This window comes from Oratosquilla oratoria, chromosome 10 (genome assembly GCF_046742065.1).
Source record: "Oratosquilla oratoria isolate Oo_2021 chromosome 10, ASM4674206v1, whole genome shotgun sequence".
NCBI lineage: Eukaryota > Metazoa > Arthropoda > Malacostraca > Stomatopoda > Squillidae > Oratosquilla > Oratosquilla oratoria.
In genome coordinates, this window is record NC_134786.1 from 61,391,665 (window position 1) to 61,411,179 (window position 19,515).

General features: G+C 38.3%; 1 protein-coding gene across 4 annotated transcripts in view; it reads left to right on the top strand.

Annotated features, from left to right (window-relative positions):
• Positions 1-337: 337 nt before the first annotated feature.
• Positions 338-19,515, top strand: part of LOC143029265 (choline-phosphate cytidylyltransferase A-like) — an 81,904-nt gene continuing 62,726 nt past the window's right edge. The window contains exon 1 of one of the 4 annotated variants that reach the window (XM_076191976.1): positions 338-521. In XM_076191976.1, the coding sequence (XP_076048091.1) occupies positions 465-521 (57 nt within the window). In that variant the 5' untranslated portion in view covers positions 338-464. Of the gene's footprint in view, positions 522-7,435; positions 7,570-9,926; positions 10,000-13,616; positions 13,756-19,515 lie in introns of those variants that run through there. The other 3 variants (XM_076191975.1, XM_076191977.1, XM_076191978.1) reach the window with 3 other exon arrangements.

Here is a 19,515-nt window from a genome sequence, read left to right on the forward strand (position 1 = left end):
GAAGTGTGTATTTTAGGTAATGTGTTGCTTTTATTTAAATTCTTCAGTGTTTATGTTGTGTAGGTTTATGTTAACTAAATATCAAGACTGGTTGGAATGTATCGTTAATTTTGAATGATTGTTTTTTACAGTGATAGAATAAATGATAGAATATTATTGTAAACAGAGATTAGATCCTTGTTTATATGCTCAGTCCTTGTCACTTATCTTTAATCTTTCATAACCTTTAATCAGTGACCTTTATCCTTGACACTGAGGCGATACATACAAATGGAAGTTATTTTATCTCAAGAACTTATGTAAGAGATATCCATTCCTGGTGATTCATATAAGATTGGTATTTTTGCCATTAGCTTCGTGTAATGACACAGTCCTAAGTGTCATCAGTGGAAGAGGTTGTGACATTTTACTGAGAAGCTGATTCATTGCACTCTGGGACCGTGGTCCATATTAATAACAAGACCATGCCTAAAAGAACACATAAAACTGCATTTGCCCAGCACATTGTGGAGAGGACAGGGGTATGTAGTTCTGGTTGTTTTATTAGTGCAAGGTTATATTTTATAGTGAAAGGAACACTCGTAATTGACCACCAAACTCCATACAGTGTGACAAACTCTCCCAAACATTAGCCCTATGAGCAAAAACCATACTGCCACAACTGCATTCAGGCCACCATCCAGCTTTAAAACATCATCAATACAGAATAGGCCTGCCCACAGTAGCAATCAATCAATTAATCATAACCTCGAGTTTCTCTTAGTGGAAAACCTGCAGCCCCACCTTGGCTGGCAACAGTCCTTGTAGTTTCCCACAGATCTCTCTGAAAAAAAAAAAAAAAAAAAAAAAAAAAATTGGACTGTTTGTGTTGTATCAGTGTGGAACTGTTTATATGTCAATAGCTGAAAGTTCTTGAAAGATAAGATCATTTGTTTGTTGTCAGCTCACCATGTGTAAAAAAAAGGATAAGATATACATCTGTACATACATACATACATATGTATACCAAAGGCTTTTTTCCTCATACAAGGGAGGTAGCCAAAAAACAAAGGCATAAAAACCTCTCCCACCCATTCCATCCCTAACATACTCCACTCCCCTCCACCCTCTTCCCTCTCACTTATCTGGCACCTACTGGATGATGGGTTATCCCTGCATCGCTGGGGGTCAGAAGCAGAGCAGTGTATACAGCTGTACATACATACATATACCAAGACTTTTTCCCCCTTACCAGGGAGGTAGCCAAAAGGACAAGGCATAAAATCATTCCCACCCATTCTATCCCCGAAAACACTCCACACCCCTCCACCCTCCCTCCCATCTTAGCACCTCCTAGATGACGGGTCATCCCTGCACCCTGTCCACTGCCCTGGGTCAGAAGCAGTGTCGCAAGACACAGCACATCCACAGCAAGGCCACTTCATCAAATCGGCGACCCCCCCTCTCCGTCCCCCCATATAAAGGAGAGGGCGGGGAGAAATCCCTTCGGGCTGCGTCAAAAATTTTTGCTCCCACACACTACCTCACCCCCCATTCCCCCGTCCATTCCACCTCATGCATCACAACATTTTCCATATACAACCATTCTCCATTCACCCCTGTCTTCTGTCCTCTCCCGTCCTTCCTCAACAGACATTCCCCTCTTCCCCAAAGCCCCCTTCACCCCATCCATCCATCTCATCCTAGGATGTCCCCTCATGTTCACTCCTTCCACATCTGCCTTCCATACCTCCTTTACTAGTCTTTCTTCACTCATTCTTTCCATGTGTCCAAACCATCCTAATACTTTTTCATCAACCCTATCTCCCAGCTCCCTTTCCACCCCTGTTCTCCTCCTCACCTCCTCATTTCTCACTCTATCTAGCCTTGTAACCCCCATCATACTTCTCAGACACCTCATCTCAAACACATTCAAGTTCCTTCTCTCTTCCTCTCTTATGTTCCATGTTTCTGCTCCATACAGTGCTGTTGGCACAATCACTCCTTCATACAGTCTCCTCTTAGCATCCATTCCCAAATGTCTATTCCTCATTACACTCTTTAATCCACCAAGGCATTTACTCGCTTCTCTCAATCTACATTCTACCTCCACCTTCACTCCACCTTTTCCTGCCACATTTGCACCCAAATATCTAAAACTATCCACTTCCTCCAGTTGCTCTCCCTTAATGCTCACTTCCAGTCTACTGCCACTTTCATCCCTTGTACATCTCATCACCTTACTTTTACCCACATTTATCTTCAGCTTTCTTCTATCACACACTCTCCCAAACTCTGTCACCAACTTCCTCAATCCCTCCTCCGATCCTGCCACAAGCGCAGTGTCGTCCGCAAACAACAGCATTTTCTTTAATAACCATCTCCAATCCCTGACCCACTACCCTTGCATTTACCTCTAGCACTACCCCATCCATGTATAAGTTGAACAGTCAGGGTGACATAACACATCCCTGACGAAGTCCCACCTTTACCTCAAACCACTTACTCTCTCCATTTCTAATCCTGACACAAGCTCTACTACTCTCATAAAAACTCTTGACAGCTCCCAGAAGCTTTCCTCCTATCCCGTATATCCACATAACCTCCCACAGTGCCTTACAGCTGTAGTTGATAGAAAAAATCTTTAGCCCATTCTGGAGACAGTGTGTCGTCTCCATAGGGGTGTACCTCCTGATGGGTGTGAGGGAGTTGATGGGTTTTGAAAATGAGCAGCTTGCAGGACCACTACATACTGGTATCTGTCATTGGTCCCTCACAGAGGCAAATTGCCCCAGATCCAGTCACCATGTAGAAGGCATGCCTTATCCTAAAGTGCTCTATTTTAGCCTCACTCAGAGAACACTATTTTTTTCCTCGAGTGGCTGATGGACCAATTCAGTTGTTTTTCCCAGTTACATAGGGGAGGAATCCTATGACCACATACCACATTTGCAGTGAAGAATTTATCATAGATGAAATAGATTACATTTTCAATGTTTTCACCAAACTCGGTTATCCGGAAGGGCTGTTGCACCAACTTAGAGAAAAGGCTTTAAAGATAGCAGAAAGAAGCATAAGGAACAGAGGAGAGGTGACTGAAAATAATAGCAAGGGTTATTGTCCATGCCAAACTCAAGCCACTGAGGCAAGTTGGGACAATTGCTCATTAGAACTGGCGTCAAGAGTGCGATCAGCATGGGAATGAAAATAGGAGATATTGTTAAGAACTAGAACAAAGTCGTGGCCAACGGGGAAGAAAATGGTATCGTTTACAAGATACCATGTGGAAACTGTCCTGTGAGCTACTACGGGGAAACCAGCAGAGGTATTAAAAAGTGGACAGTTGAGCACAGGAATGACGTCAAGGCACACCGAGTATCAAACTCGCTAGTGGTTCATGTAGCTACTCATGGCCACTTACCAGACTGGGACAGAAAAGAGGTGCTGCAGAAAGGACTTCCTAAGAAAAGAAGAAAAATAACTGAAGCAGCTTACATCGCTTCCCATCCAAACAACAACCACCGCAATGGGTTTATTAAGCTAACAAAAACGGCGAGCCATTTGATACTTTGTAAGGCGGAGCGGAGGAGGACGAGAGGGCAGGTTGATCATGGCGGAATGCAGAGAGCTTCGGTGGGTATACAGGTAGTCGTCGATTTACGACCGAGTTCGGTTCCGACAGACAGGTCGTAAGTCGATCTGGATGCAAGTCGGTCTATATATATATATACCGTATATATTACCCTTTATAATATATATATATAATATATATATAATATATATATATATATATATATATATATATATATATATATTGTATATTTAGCATACTGAAATAATCTTAGCATCTTTGAACTATGTTGTATAGTATTTTTAACCTTTTTATAATTTCATCTGATTTTCTTTGGGAAATGTAGCCTAGGCCTAAGCATATTGAATAAAATCCTATCATCTTTGACCTATGATATTTAATACTGTATTTGTTAAACTTTGTATTATTTTACCATCAGACTTTCTTTAGGAAACGTATGCATACTGAATAAAATCTTATTATCTTTGAGCTACGTTGTTTAGTATTCATTAACTTTTTATCATTTTCGTTAGGAAACGTAGCCTAGGCCTACGCATACTGAATAAAGTCCTGTCATCTTTGACCTACAAATCCTTTTTTGTTGGTTACATTAAAATCATTGTAAAGCAAAATTAGGAAAAAAATATTTCGAAACACATTCTTTTCGTTTACGTACTGTACCGAAAATATTGTTATCGACAAGAGACTAGGCATAAACAAAGTTTACTGTTACATTTTATTAATCGCAAAACATAAAAATACAAAATGCTGTGCCGAACATTTTGTCATCGACAACAGACTAGGCATAAAAAAATACTGTTACATATTATTAATTGCAAAACATAAAAATACAAAATGTAAGGCAAAATTAGGATATTTTTTTATTTCAACAAAACACATTCTTTTCGTTTAAGTACTGTACCGAACATATTGTTATCGACAACAAACTAGCCTAGGCATATAAAGTTTGTTATATTTTACAAGCACCCGGGCAGTTTTAATGTACCAAAATGGGAAAATAAAAGAGTAACAATAAATTCCATAATTTTATTTAGACCTACTACGATTTTGTACATGAAAAATACATTAAACACATAAGTGGAAATTAAAATCTTCCTTCTCTTTCTAACGATGTCCCTCAGTGAAAGGTCTTTAGAATAATCCACTGTGTAAATTTCTTCGGGCATAATCATGGCTACGGCTTCTTCTGTCTTACTGAAAATTTATCTTGGAATGCACACGATGGATTGATCAGGTTCTTCTTCCCCTATTTGCGAAGGAGTCTTCAAAATCTCCCGAAGGAGCCTTCAGTCTCCAAAAGGAGTCGTCAAAGTCTACTGACGTTGTCGTCAAATTCTCCCCTCGTCTCTCTCTCTGTTTCTCTTTCTCGTTAGGTCAATCATAAAGGCAATAAAATTTCGGAAGGTGGTCATAAAAACGCCAGGAAATTTTCAAAACTGAAAAACTTTATTTATGTATATAGATTCTCTTGGCAATATTTCGTAAAGATTCTCTTGGTAATATTTCGTAAAGATTCTCTTGTTAACATTTGGTAAAGATTCTCTTGGCAATATTTCGTAAATATTTTCTCATTAATATTTCGTAAAGATTCTTTTGTCAGAATTCCGTAAAGATTCTCTTTTTCATGTTAGCACCACTTTCTTTTTCCATGGTAATATTATTAACATATTAGATTAACACACGGAGAGCAGCTTAAAGACACGTCTACCCTCTATGAATGCTTACAGGCGTCTGAGTCAGATGTGTCCCCGGGAGTTAGTGTTTCCGGTGATGACTCATTTCCGGGTTGGGCCTTACGTAGGTTTAGAGAGAAATATTTTTTTATGTTAGTGGATTAATTGCAAAACATACAAAAATACAAAATGCAATGCAAAATTAAGAAATATTTTACTTCAAACAAACAAAATGAAAGAATTTTTAGCTGGCTGGGATGCTGACGCTGCCGGCAGCCTGCGAAAACTATCGTACTCGCGTCTCGCAGCGTGCGGAGTAATGTACTGCACTGCATTTCAATTCTATTACTCTATTAAATGTTAGATATTATTGCACCATCTCATGGTCGTAAAGTCGATCAGTCGTAAGTCGCATAGGTCGTAAGTCGATGACTACCTGTATAGGGTGTCAATTGTTTGAAGGTGTATGTACTCTGAAGAAGTCCTGGTAAGGACAAAATGTCTGAATAAATCCCTAATGGTTCTCTGTGTTTATCTCACCACCCTTCCACTCATCTGTCTTACATACTTCAACTTGTTATCTGACTCTGAATACTTGTGTGTTTGTTTTCTTTTAATATTGATACACTTGTGGCCTTTGCTAATTTTACAAAAACTTCTCTATGGTTAATGTTGTCATTAATGTTAACATTAACCACAGAGAAGGTTTTGTAAAAATAGCAAAAGCCACAAATGCATTGATATTAAAAGGAAACAAACACAAATATTCAGTAAGGTGTGTATATATATATATATATATATATATATATATATATATATATATATATATATATATATATATATATATATATATATATATATATATTAGATATTGCAGAAATATATAGTGTTTTGGTAATTTCCCTGTGGTTTCTGCAATATCTTTTTGTCACGCGTTATTGTGATTATTTTTGCATATATTAGATAGTTGGTTACAAAGAAATGGTCTTGTACTAATACAACACAGAAAACAATCCAAAGTTCCTTCCCAGAAAGATTTGTGGGAGAACCCATGGACTATTGCCAGCCAATGTGAGGGATAAATGATGGATACCTGCAAATTGGGTATACTGTAAGAAGTGTGTTGAAAAGAATAGTCTCCCAGTTGTGTGTCTTCAAAACCCATCAACACTCACCTCTACATGGAGGTGCACCGCTGATTGGCTGACACTCAGACTGGGCCAGGCCAAAGACCTCTACCATCTTGATCTGTATGTCCTTCATTTTTTCACTTAGCTGACATCTGGCAACTGCTGCTGTCACTTGGTGACATATGACATCTGGCAACCACTCCCCACCTGCTAGTGCCACGTGGTGACATAGAAACTGTTTCACAGTAATACAACAGACAGTAGTCCAGTCTTTCTTCCCAAAGATATCTGTGGGAAGGCTCATGGACTGCCAGCCACTGTGGGGGCTGCATCTTTCCAGTAATTAAAACTTGAAGCAACAATTATGGTTATTATTATTTCAGTTATGATTCTATTCCTTGCAATAGTGAAAATTATATACTTTGACCTTCAGAGAAGACTGTAAGAGGTCAAACTGAAAGTAACAGAATCTTAGTGATAATTAAGAAACATTTACAGATAGATGTTATTATCTTTAGCACTTAGGAGATTAGATATGGACTTCAACCTAACATAGCTTTAACTTTGAGGTTCCTTCAAAGGTCACATGTTCTTAGAGGTCATTAACTTGAAAACAGGTGTAGGTAGATATTTACTATCATCAGCTTATGGGAAGTCACAAATGGGTTTTCACTTCACATGAAAACCTTTGATGAATGATCTTGAAATGTGAAGCTCAAGATTACACATTTGTAGAGGGCTAGAACTCACAAATGGTTGTAGATAGATTTTTACTATTATCAGTAGATATTTTGTATTTGATAGCACACTATGGCCTTCATCTTTGTTGAGTAATAATCACACATCATTGCCCATCTTTCTTGAAACTTTTATCTCAATAAAGCCAATTTGTCTCAATGTTGCTAACAAACAAACAAAACAATAATTACAATACATACATATATGCATATAGCAAGGGCTTTTTTCCCCATACAAGGGAGGTAGGTATTAATTACCGTAATAATTTTTGTTTATCTTTCACTGTAGGGCAGAATTCATTGTGCATGATGATATGTTTTAAGGTCACAAACTACTATCAGAAGGCTAGGATGGTACCCCTTACAGAAGACTTTGTAATATGAAATTTAATGAACCATGTCCTTGGTTCAACTTTGCCAGTGGCAGGGTTCAAACTGCCATCCCCTCGACCTTCCATGCAAGTAATGACACCCTAATCTGCTCAGATAGCGGGGTTCCCATCACATTTTTCTATCTGTTGTTATTAGTGTGGCTCTCTATGTCATTGACCTGTAAGAGGAAGAGAAGAGGAGCAGTTGCTGGATATTAGCTATCCTTATGTGAAAAAGTGGAGGAAAGACATTTGAAGCTGATGAAGAAAGTTCTTGTGCACAGGTCAGAGAGTGCCAGATCTGTGGGGGTGCACCTCAAGATTGAGGTAATTACAAAGGGATTACAAAGGAGGAGCATGCAGACAGGGGACCTTTTGGTTCACAACTAGGTCGGATGCAAAAAGAAATTATATGATAAATAAAGACTATAATAATATAAATAATAAATAAATACATGCATAGGTATAGTTAGATAATAAACAAACAGGTAAATAGTAAATAATTATAAATTGACAGATAATAATAAATGAAAATCAAGCAAATGATAATAAACAGACAAGTAATAACAAACAAATAAACAAATAAGATAAATGGCAGGAATTACAACATCTTACTTAGGTGTTTATCTAAACGAATCTTAAAGCTTCGAAATGAACTACATTGCACTGATGGAGTTTGAAGACAAGTCTTGGGGAGATGATTTCCTCCAGTTTGTCATGCAGGACCGCCATATGCAGCCTCCTGTTGTTAGTCCCAAGATAGAGTCTTAGGGTACACTATGAATGCATCAAGGGGGGAGAAAGTTGACAAGCAAAGGAAATGAAACCAGTTGATTAGCAGATATTATCAAAAGGCCTTTTCCCCTTTGTAAGGGGGGTTGGCTGAGTCAAAGCATATACCAATCCTTCACCCATCCTACACCCATCCAAAACCTTATTTGTTGTCCCTTTTTTTCTTAGCTCTTTGTAGATGAAGGGTCATCCTTGTCCCCTACCCATTGCTATCTACCTGACTCACCCACTCATAATCGTTTCACTCAGTCTGAAACATCTTTTTATTCTTTTAAAGTTTCTTGGTTGAACACCTACCCTACCTCTTTGCCTTGCACTTTGCATTTTGTTTTGTTTTTCTTTTTTGTACCTCCTGTATGTTTCCCTAGTTCTACTTTTCAACCAGTCTTGAAGAATATAAACATCCAAGGAAAAAAAAAAAGAAAAGGAAAAAAATACAATACAACTATTGAAGTGATCATTTTGATAAATGAAATGGCCAACCAGTTGAAGTGCTGTTTTCAAACTGTACATGATTTCAGAGTTAAACATGTTAAGAAGGTGGTCTCCAAAGATATTACAGAAGTAGCCAGACAGAGGTTCATAAGTTTCATTTTCTTGGGTACATACATAAGAACATAAGCAGTTGTGGTATATATATACTGTATATACTATTATAGTGATGCATAAACAGGCCTCAATCCTCTCCCTTAAGTGTAGTGGCTCAGTCACACCATGCCTCTTGCCCTGACTCTCACATGAAAACAAAGGGTCAGTCTTCTTGTTCCATGCCTGTTTAATTGCATTTTATGAAATGCACAGGAACATGTTGTAGGCTCTTGTCCCCACCACAGGTTGCTTAGGAAAAATGAAGAGGTAGAGTCTTAGGAATAATAACAGTGAGATCTGAGGAGGGCAGCAGGAAGAAGGGATTGAAGCAATTAAAAGTGAATGTCTGTTATCTTGGAATGGAGATTAATTTCCAACCATAAAAGAATTCTGTATGGCTCTGGTCCATAGAGGTGCTATTAAAATCTCTAAAATATTGACTGCATAAAACTTGGCAGGCAATACCCTATATGTGGATTATGGTGATACATGTTTTTCACTATGTCTTGAAAATATATTTGAATATCATAGTGATTTGTGTATGAAAGAGGGACAGAACCATTGGTATATGTAAATTGTACTATATAAATTTGGGGTGGAAGTGTGTATCTCAAGTTACTTGGGACGACCTTGTACAGTGCTAGGGATATCAAAGGGTATGTGTCCTTGACTTTTTGATAAGCAAAAGTAATCTAGACAAGAGTCCTCTACTCTATACCAGATGTAGTTTTGTGTCAGAGGCATTTGTTATATAAGTTGAATTACTCACATGGGAGTTCAGTTTTAATGGAAATTTCCTATTTCTATGTATTTGACAGACATATTACTAGAAAATTCTTTGTATTTTTTATTCCTTTCAGTTCATTTATTTTTAGTTGTCAGTTGTACATTTATTTTTCAATGTAGTCAATATGCTATTTTTATTGGAAGGGCAAGGAAAAATAAATTTCTGTTTGCTTCATGACAATAGCTTTATGCTAAAGTGTGTATGATGCCCCTTCTTATACTGTACTTCAGATACCATATCTTTGGTTATAAATTGTTTCATGGTGATTTTTATTTCATTGAATTGAGTGTGCTGCAATGCTGGCAGAAATGCATCCAGATTCAACTGATGCTCAAGTTCAAACTGAAAGGGTAAGATTGGGTTTGTTAACCAGAGTGTAGGTTTATTGCACTAACTGTCAACAGAAACCTAGGTTGGGGGTACTTCTCTAAAACTCGTAAAATATGAATTGGAGGTAATGACAAATTTTATTTGTCAGGAAAATTACATTTGTGTGCATATGCACACATATGTATTAATATGTATGTGTGTATAATATATATATATATATATATATTATGTATATATATATACATACATACATATACATACATACATTCCTGTTTCTTTACATAAGGAATTCAGTACCCCTGTGCCTGTTCTCCTGTGCCTAATAGCCAGAGACACAGAAACCAACCCAGGCCTAAATACATGCCCAACATATGCTTAACTGTTAAATTTTTCATACACATCAATCATAAGCTGCTTTCTAACACAAATCAGTATGCAAGGAATTGGAGCATCAGCTGTCACACAACACATTCACCCAAAAAACGTCAACAGTAAAACATATCCAAAACTTGTTGCAAGTAAACATCAACAGAATCACAAACAGCAAGTACATGGGATTGCTGCAGTTCTTACACAAGCACAATATGTATGTAGCTCAAATGCAAGATACGAAACCAACACTACAGTCTACAGTGCCCACATTCACTGATTTAACAGGAGTAAGGAAAGATGGCACACAACACAAAGGGCAACTCATAACACTAATACACAACAGTATACTTTAAAAAAATCCTCTCTCTCTCTCTCTCTCTCTCTCTCTCTCTCTCTCTCTCTCTCTCTCTCTCTCTCTCTCTCTCTCTCTCTCTCTCTCTCTTTTCTCTCTCTCTCTCTCTTCTCTCTCTCTCTCTCTTGCCTTCTCTCTCTCTCTTGCCTTCTCTCTCTCTCTTGCCTTCTCTCTCTCTCTTGCCTTCTCTCTCTCTCTTGCCTTCTCTCTCTCTCTTGCCTTCTCTCTCTCTCTTGCCTTCTCTCTCTCTCTCTCTCTCTCTCTCTCTCTCTCTCTCTCTCTCTCTCTCTCTCTCTCTCCCTCTCTCTCTCTCTCCCTGTCCCTCCCTCTCCCTGTCCCTCCCTCTCCCTGTCCCTCCCTCTCCCTGTCCCTCCCTCTCCCTGTCCCTCCCTCTCCTCTCTTTCCCTGTCCCTCCCTCTCTCTCCCTGTCCCTCCCTCTCTCTCCCTGTCCCTCCCTCTCTCTCCCTGTCTCTCTCTCTCTCTCTCTCTCTCTCTCTCTCTCTCTCTCTCTCTCTCTCTCTCTCTCTCTCTCTCTCTCTCTCTCTCTCTCTCTCTCTTTCTCTTTCTCTTGTCCTCTCTTTTGCCCCCTCTTTCTCATCTTCTCTCACCCTCTTATCCCCCCTCTCACCCTCTCCCCCCTCTCTCTCTCATCTTCTTTCATCCTCTTATCCACCCTCTCATCCGCCCTCTCTCTCTCTCTCTCTCTCTCTCTCTCTCTCTCTCTCTCTCTCTCTCTCTCTCTCTCTCTCTCTCTCTCTCTCTCTCTCTCTCTCTCTCTCTCTCTCTCTCTCTCTCTCTCTCTCTCTCTCTCTCTCTCTCTCTCTCTCTCTCTCTCTCTCTCTCTCTCTCTCTCACCCTCTCTCACCCTCTCACCCTCTCACCCTCTCACTCCCCCCTCTCTTTCTCTCACCCTCTCACTCCCCCCTCTCTCTCTCTCTCTCTCTCTCTCTCTCTCTCTCTCTCTCTCTCTCTCTCTCTCTCTCTCTCTCTCTCTCTCTCTCTCTCTCTCTCTCTCTCTCCCCCCTTCCCTCTTAATATCTCTCTCTCTCTCTCTCTCTCTCTCTCTCTGTCTCTCTCTCTCTCTCTCTCTCATTTAGATATATATCCTGAATATTGCTCAATATTCTTAATATGTTTGGACTCCTTTTCATCTGTGAAAAATGTAGGAACAGTGACAGGTAACTGCATGTGGTGGTCTTGCAAGATGGACGGTGAAGCTGCCCATTTTCAGAACCCATAAATCCCATCCCCTTTTTTAGGTGTTGAAGCCCTGATGGGCTGGCACTTGGTTCCAAGATCTCTCTCTATCAACTTTAGCTATTTTTCTTATGTTTTTTCACACATGGAGAGCTGACAACTGGTGGCTACTCTCCTCCCCTGTCAACTTTGATCTGGTAACATAGAAACAGTTCCATAGGGATACAACACTGACAACATTTCAAAATTACTTCCGAGAGAGATCTATTTAAAGTTATGAGGACGGATGCCAGCCACTGCGGGGCTGTGGGTTTTCCACTTGGTGAAACTCGAGGCAATGATTAATTGTAAAGCAAGGGACTTTTGCATCCTGTATTTCTTTTAATTTTGGTTTCCTTTTGATTATTTTTATTTAACATTTTTGTGTTTATGATTCATGTGAAAGTAAGGTACACAGTAAAATCTATCACTACTTTAGCATGACATATCAATAATAGTTATATGAAAGTGGTGAGATGAAAACTTATGAGAATCGCAAAGTCCCTTTTTGCTCATCTTGAAAACCCATCAATGCCTTCACTTTCATCAGGAGCAACAGCCCCAAAGAGCATTCAATTTCAGAACTAGGCCCAAGATATCTTTCACTTCTTTGAGTCTTCTTCCCATGATAATATGAATGCATATACAAAAGTCTGGCATTTTTTAGATCCATAGAAATGTGTGAAGATTGTTGCTTGCTATTCTGGGGGCTGAGGACCTCAAGTCAGAGAAACTTGAGACAATAGTTTTTATTATGATTATCTTAGTTTGTATCATGTGATTGTTTTTTGTGTATTACTTGGGTTGTTTTTCCTAACTCCAGTATAATATGATTTTTTTTTTTTTACAAGTTTGTTTACTGGTGATTGGAATACTAAGCTTGGTTTTTATGTTAAACAGCATCCTTTTTAACAGCTTTCCTCACATGACGCTGAAAGTTTCATATGTTATATTGTCCATGTTCAGATGAATATGTATTTTCCATGTATGTACTCTGTCTTGTCATGTCTCCATTGTTTTCTTTTGAACCCACTAAGCTTCCAGTGAAGTAACTTGTAGCATTTCAAAACTGCCATTGTCTGCTGATGATGTTGATTTTTCTTGCAAGATATTTGCCTAAATATTCACATAAGTTATTGCTTTATTTAAAGTGAGTACCAAATTAGGTATCAGTACTACTGCTCCACTGTGTCTTGCTGTAATCTATTCAAATGCTTTTCACTTTTTTGAATAGTTAGCAAAGATCAATAAAAGAAAAAATAATGTTGTATATTTCCATGTGCAATGTTCATTAGTATGAATGTTTTGATTTTCTAATATCTGTTACTAAGTGATAAAAAATATTGTGATAGTTTTAACTTCAGAAGTGCTACTTAGATTGCTTTTCACTTTTTGAATAGTTAACAGACAAAAAATATTCTATTTCCATATATTTCCATGTGAAATGTTCTTTTATATCTGTTTTTATTTTCTATTATTTGTTACAAGTGTTGAAAATATTGTGTGGTCCATTTTAACTTTAGAAATGCTACTTAGAGTGCTTTTAGAAACTTTATTTCACCTGGGTTTATCATGTGGCTTGAATTAAAAAAGAAGAAGAAAAAAAAAAACATTATTCATATTTAATAGATATGGCACTTTGACACAAATTATTTGTATTCAGACCTTGCTGAGAGGAGATGGCTGACACAACATGGAGGTTGCAGAGTATAGTGATGACTGAATCTCAAAGAGTTAATCCCTTTGTCATTGTGGCAGTCATTACATACTAAAATGTATCTTCTAGTTGAAGAGGTTAAAAGATTATTTTTTTCTTGTAAGTGATTGATGATTTCTTGAGTTCATAATAAACTTCATTTTATTGACCAGGTTTCATATTTCACACATAATTTTTAAAAGTGTGTGGATGAATATTATTTGTTAATTTCTTTTATAATTGTGTTTCATACGATTGCACTAGCTACCCATTTGAATATAATACACAACCACTTTGTTTTCTTGTGACCCTTAATTCAGTTGTCGCAAATTTCGCTTAAGTTTTAACTACTAATCTCGTTTTGCTAATATGTGGAGTCCCTTGGGATGTATACATCCATTACGCCAATCCCCAAAGTATCTTTGAAGTTTAACCTTATTCAGATCATAAGTGGGTTGCACTGTTTATCAGATAGGATCATTTTTGTAAAATTGGTGATAAATTTTGCAGTTGCTATGTTTTCATACTTGTTGAACATTACTTTGTCAAATGCATAATATAACCTGTGTGTCTCTGGCTTTAGTTTGATTAACATTTCTTGCACATCTCTTGTAGCTAGCATTGTATTTCTAACAACTTTTACTATAAAATGTTCGTGTTTACTAATTGTAAAAATGCTATGGATGACAGCAATTATACCATAGCACTGACTATATACGAGTACATATATCAAAAATGCATTTTCCTCCTTATAAAGGGGGTGGCTGTGTGAAAGCATATAACCTCACTGTACCTACCTGACACCCATCCAAAAACCCACTCATTGCCTCTTTCATACTCCATGAATTAAGGGTACTGTGAGAAGAGACACACCACCTAATAACCTAGGGTTTTCCTGCTGAATTTGTTTAGCAAATTTACAAGGACACTTGTCTATCTCACGCTTAACATTTAAAGTACGTGGTGTGAGTTTCCTGGGTCAGCCAGTGCTGACGTGGGGTAAGTAGTGACCCCCCCCCCTGCCATCCTTGAAATGTAACAACCAGCTTTGCACTGAATGCACCGTAACTTCTGTATTTTCAGAGATTTCCTTCACAGAATGCCCTGCCTTAAACAGGGCCACTATAGCAGCAATTTTGTCATGTTTGATTTCACATCCACTCCCCATAGCCGGAAACACAGACACCAGACCCCTGAGAATTTACATAAAATCAAAGGCAATGTGTGGAGCCCCAGAAATATATTCCTCCCCCTGTCAAATCTCAAACAGCACTGAGCCTGGAAACACTCTATGCCCTGGTGGCAGCCAACCTTGGTCTTGCTGCCATGCAGATGAAAAAATATCTCGCTCGCCTAGGATATTGAGGGTGTATTGGGGGTGGTTAATGAAACAAGATCGAATTTGTATATATTAATTAGCACAACATAGAAACGTGTGTACACTTGGAAGGCGTGATAGCAACTGCCCACTCGGGGATGCTAACAACTTAGTGCGGGAAACTCGATCGAGCGAGCAGAACACTTGGTTCTTACAACATATGTACAGTATACAATAATAATTATACAATATTTCAAGTACACCATTACAAGGGCGAGGGACTTCCAATTTGTAGCATAATTATTGACGTCAACATTATCGTGTCCAAACTTATGGTGGCTATGTACAGGGTGTTCGGGATAAATTTGACACTTTTTTGGAAAGGAAAGAAAAACATCATATCTTGGCCAAAAATTGATGTATTCTCAAAATTCAAAGTGCATCTCTTAGAGGATCTTTTGCCAAATACAGCTCACTCAAAGAAGCCACCCTGAGCCGCCGCCACGGCCTCCAGGTGGGACCTGAACCTGCAGCACGTGGCCTTCATGGTGTCCTTCAAGAGATGCCTGAACACCAGTTTGATCCTGGCAATCAGCTTGTCCTTGGTGTTGCAGGCAGTATGATTGGTGTCTTTTTCAACTGTGCCCCACACATAATAGTCCATGGGGTTGCAATCAGGCGAGTTGGGGGCCACATATTGGGACTGGTGAAGTTATAGAAGTTCTCAGACAGCCAGTTCTGGGTTTTCCCAGAGGTGTGACACAGAGCTGAGTGCTGCTGCCACACATATGGTCTTCCCGCAGCCACTCTCTCCACCCAGTGCTTGACAGCAGTGGACAGCAACTCAATATAGCCATCTTAAGTGAGTCTGAATCCCTCTTCAAAGATGTAGGGGTGGCATGACGTGGCCTTCGCTGGAAACACACCCAAAGGACATCACAGTGTGAGGGAAATGTGGTCATCATGAAGCACAGGACTTTGTGTGGACTGTAGGCTAGTGACATGTTGTTCTGTTCATTGTGCAACTGGTCCTGGCAGAAGTTCTTCTTGTCTGAGAAGAACCAGAATATCCCCGGCTTGACTGGGTGTTTGACCTTGTTGAGGAGTTTTTTGGCTTTTGTAAGGCCATTCTCTTAGGCCTTAGCTGTGAGTAGATGGCCCTTGCACCTCTTGTATGTGGAGTAGCGAAGATCCTCATTAATTACTTTCTTCATAGTCACCAATCTGATGCCCATTTTGCTGCACCTTTTTTTTTGCAGCTTCTTGATGAATTTCATTGTGCGAACAGAGTCAGAATGCCTGCTATGATCCTTCCTGCTAGCCACTACTTCCACATTTCCATCACAATTCTCAAGGTCACATCTCACATCCTTCACGGTATTCAACAAGCACTCTGCTGCAGCTAAGATTTCTGAATTTTTTAATCCAATGTGAATCATCATGATGCAGGTCACTCTCTTCCAATATTCTGGTGCTTTCCAGTTGTCCATGCTCACTAGCTCTCACACCCACCAGTAGTACACATAAACAGCTATCTGTTGCACTTTACCTCTATTAAATCCTTCAAATGGTTCTTAAATTACAAAAGATAAGACAATTATCAAATTTATCATGAACACCCTATGTGCATGTATATATATAGGGGTGATCTAATAGAGGTGTTCAAGTGGGTCAAAGGCTTTGATATGGGTGATGCAAACAAGGCCATCATATTAAAACAACAGGGCAGGACTTACAGTAATGGTTATAAACTGGGCAAATTTAGATTTAAAAAGGAAATAGGCAAGAATTGGTTTACTAATAGGGTGGTCGACGAATGGAATAAACTTAGTAACCATGTAGTAAGTGCTGAAACTATCAGTTGTTTTAAGAAACTATTAGACAACTTTATGGATGGGGGTGACAGGTGGTGATGGATACAGAGCTGCCTAGTGTAGGCCTTATGGTCTCTTGCAGTCTCCTTCATTCTTATGTTCTTATATATATATATATATATATATATATATATATACATATACACAAATATATATATGTATATGTATATGTATATGTATATATAATGTCATTGAAGGCCAAAATGTAATTTTAGGAAGGGATACCGGACAGAATGTCAATGAAGGCCAAAATATCATGATAGGATGTAATATCGCCAGAAGAAGAAATGACACATTAGGATGTAATGTCTTAGGACAAAATGTCACAATGGGATGTAATGACAGTGGAGGACAAAAGATCACGATGGGAAATAATGATAGTGGAGAACAAAATATCACGATAGGATGTAATGATAATGGAGGAGAAAATATCACGGTAGGATATAATTTCAGTGAAGAACAAAATATAATTTTAGGAAGAGATACCGGACAGAATGTCAATGAAGGCCAAAATATCAAGATAGGATGTAATGACAGTGGAAGACAAAAGATCACGATGGGATGTAATTATAGTGGAGGAAAAAATATCACGGTAGGATATAATGTCACTGGAGGACAAAATATAATTTTAGAAAGGGATGCCGGACATAATGTCACTGAACGACGGGAGGCCGGCGTGAATCACGGTGACGTAGGGGGACAAAATGTACAAAATAGATCGGATGACCGTAATCGACCAGATGTCCGTGATGGGGGAAATGTTAATTTTGATAGGAGAAATGTTAATGAGACATTGAATGTCAATGAAGGACCAAATAATAATAATATAGAGCAAGGCATAAATAAAAAACAAAATGATAATATAAGACATGATATTGAAACTCAAAATGTGTCAAAAAGAAATAATCAGGAGTTTCTTAAAACTATGTACTTTAATGCTCGTAGTATTAGGAACAAATTTCAAGAAATACAGGCGTATGTCAAAAGCGAAAATCTCGATATGATAGGAATAACTGAGACATGGTTAAATGGTACAGAGTTCGAAGCTGAATTTAATATTGCGGGATTTAAACACTTTCATCAGGATAGAAACCACAAGAAAGGTGGGGGTGTTCTATTGTACGTTAAAAACAATGTTCATGCTTGTGTTTTAGAGAAAGTGAAACAGGATGCATATGACAGTTTGTGGGTTGAGTTAACCCAAACAAATGGACAAAAAATGAATATAGGTGTAATATATAGGCCAAAGACATTATCATTAGCAGACGACAAACTGTTATTTCAAGAACTGTCTAGTTTCTGCAACCGGGATTTATTGATAATGGGTGATTTCAATTTTACTGACATTGATTGGATGACCCTTGAACATGGCCATATAGGTAGTCGCTTGATTGATTTTCTTGGTGACAATTACTTAATTCAGCATGTAAAAGAGCCCACAAGATATGGAAACTTACTCGATTTATTGATCACTAGCCGCGAAAGCATGGCAACTGATGTAGAAGTCGGTGAATCTGTTGCAAATAGCGATCACAACTTAGTCAGATTCAAACTCCTAAACAATTTTAGAATAGATACTTGTGCTTCTAAAATACCCGATTTCAGTAAAGCTCAGTTCATAGAACTACGTCAGGAGCTTCAGCTTACAGATTGGGAGGAAAAATTAAACGAAAGGCCTGTAGATCAGATGTGGGAAATATTTCAAAATACGCTCACTAAGATGATTCAAACTTACATTCCTTTTAAGGACAGACGTCCCCCAAATCAGGCTCGCCCTAAGTGGCTCGACAAAGAAACTGAAAAAAGTATTGCTAAAAAGAGACAGGCTTATAAGAAATATAAGTGCTCGGGTGCATCTAATGACTATGAAAGTTATGTATCAATACAGAGAGATTTAAAAAAGACAATAAGAAAAAGAAAACGACAATACGAAATGAACATCGCTGAGAAATCCAAAGAGAATCCCAAAGAATTCTATAGTTACATTAGAGATAAAAAGGTTGTTAGGAATCACATTGGTCCACTATTATCTGCTGACGGTCAACTTGAATATTCAAATGAAGGAATGTGTAATCTCTTAAACAATTATTTTAGCTCGGTATTCGTAAACGAAACACCTCAAAGTGAATTCCAAACTGAAACCTGTGAAAAGTCTGGGGTAAACTTACTCACTACGGTAAATATAACAAAAGAAACAATTAAAAGGTGTATAGACAAACTCAAAGTTAACAAAACACCAGGGCCTGACGGTTGGCATCCAAGAATCTTAAAGGAAATTAAAAATGAGATTGTTGTTCCATTAGAAATTATTTTCAAGAAATCCATCATATCCGGAGATGTCCCAATAGAATGGAAGCTAGCTAACGTTACTCCCATATTCAAAAAAGGTGACAAAAAGAAACCAAATAACTATAGGCCTATTAGTTTGACTTCGATCGTAGGAAAAATAATGGAAACTATCATCAGAGATGCTATCGAATATCATTTAGAAAGTAACCGTTTGATAAATGATAGCCAACATGGTTTCAGACGGAAACGTTCTTGCGTGACTAACTTACTCGAATTCTACAACACAGTTATCTCGAATTATGACAAAAGAAACAATATAGATTTAATATATCTAGACTTTGCAAAAGCTTTTGATACCGTCCCACACGAAAGACTACTTACTAAATTAGCTTTGCATGG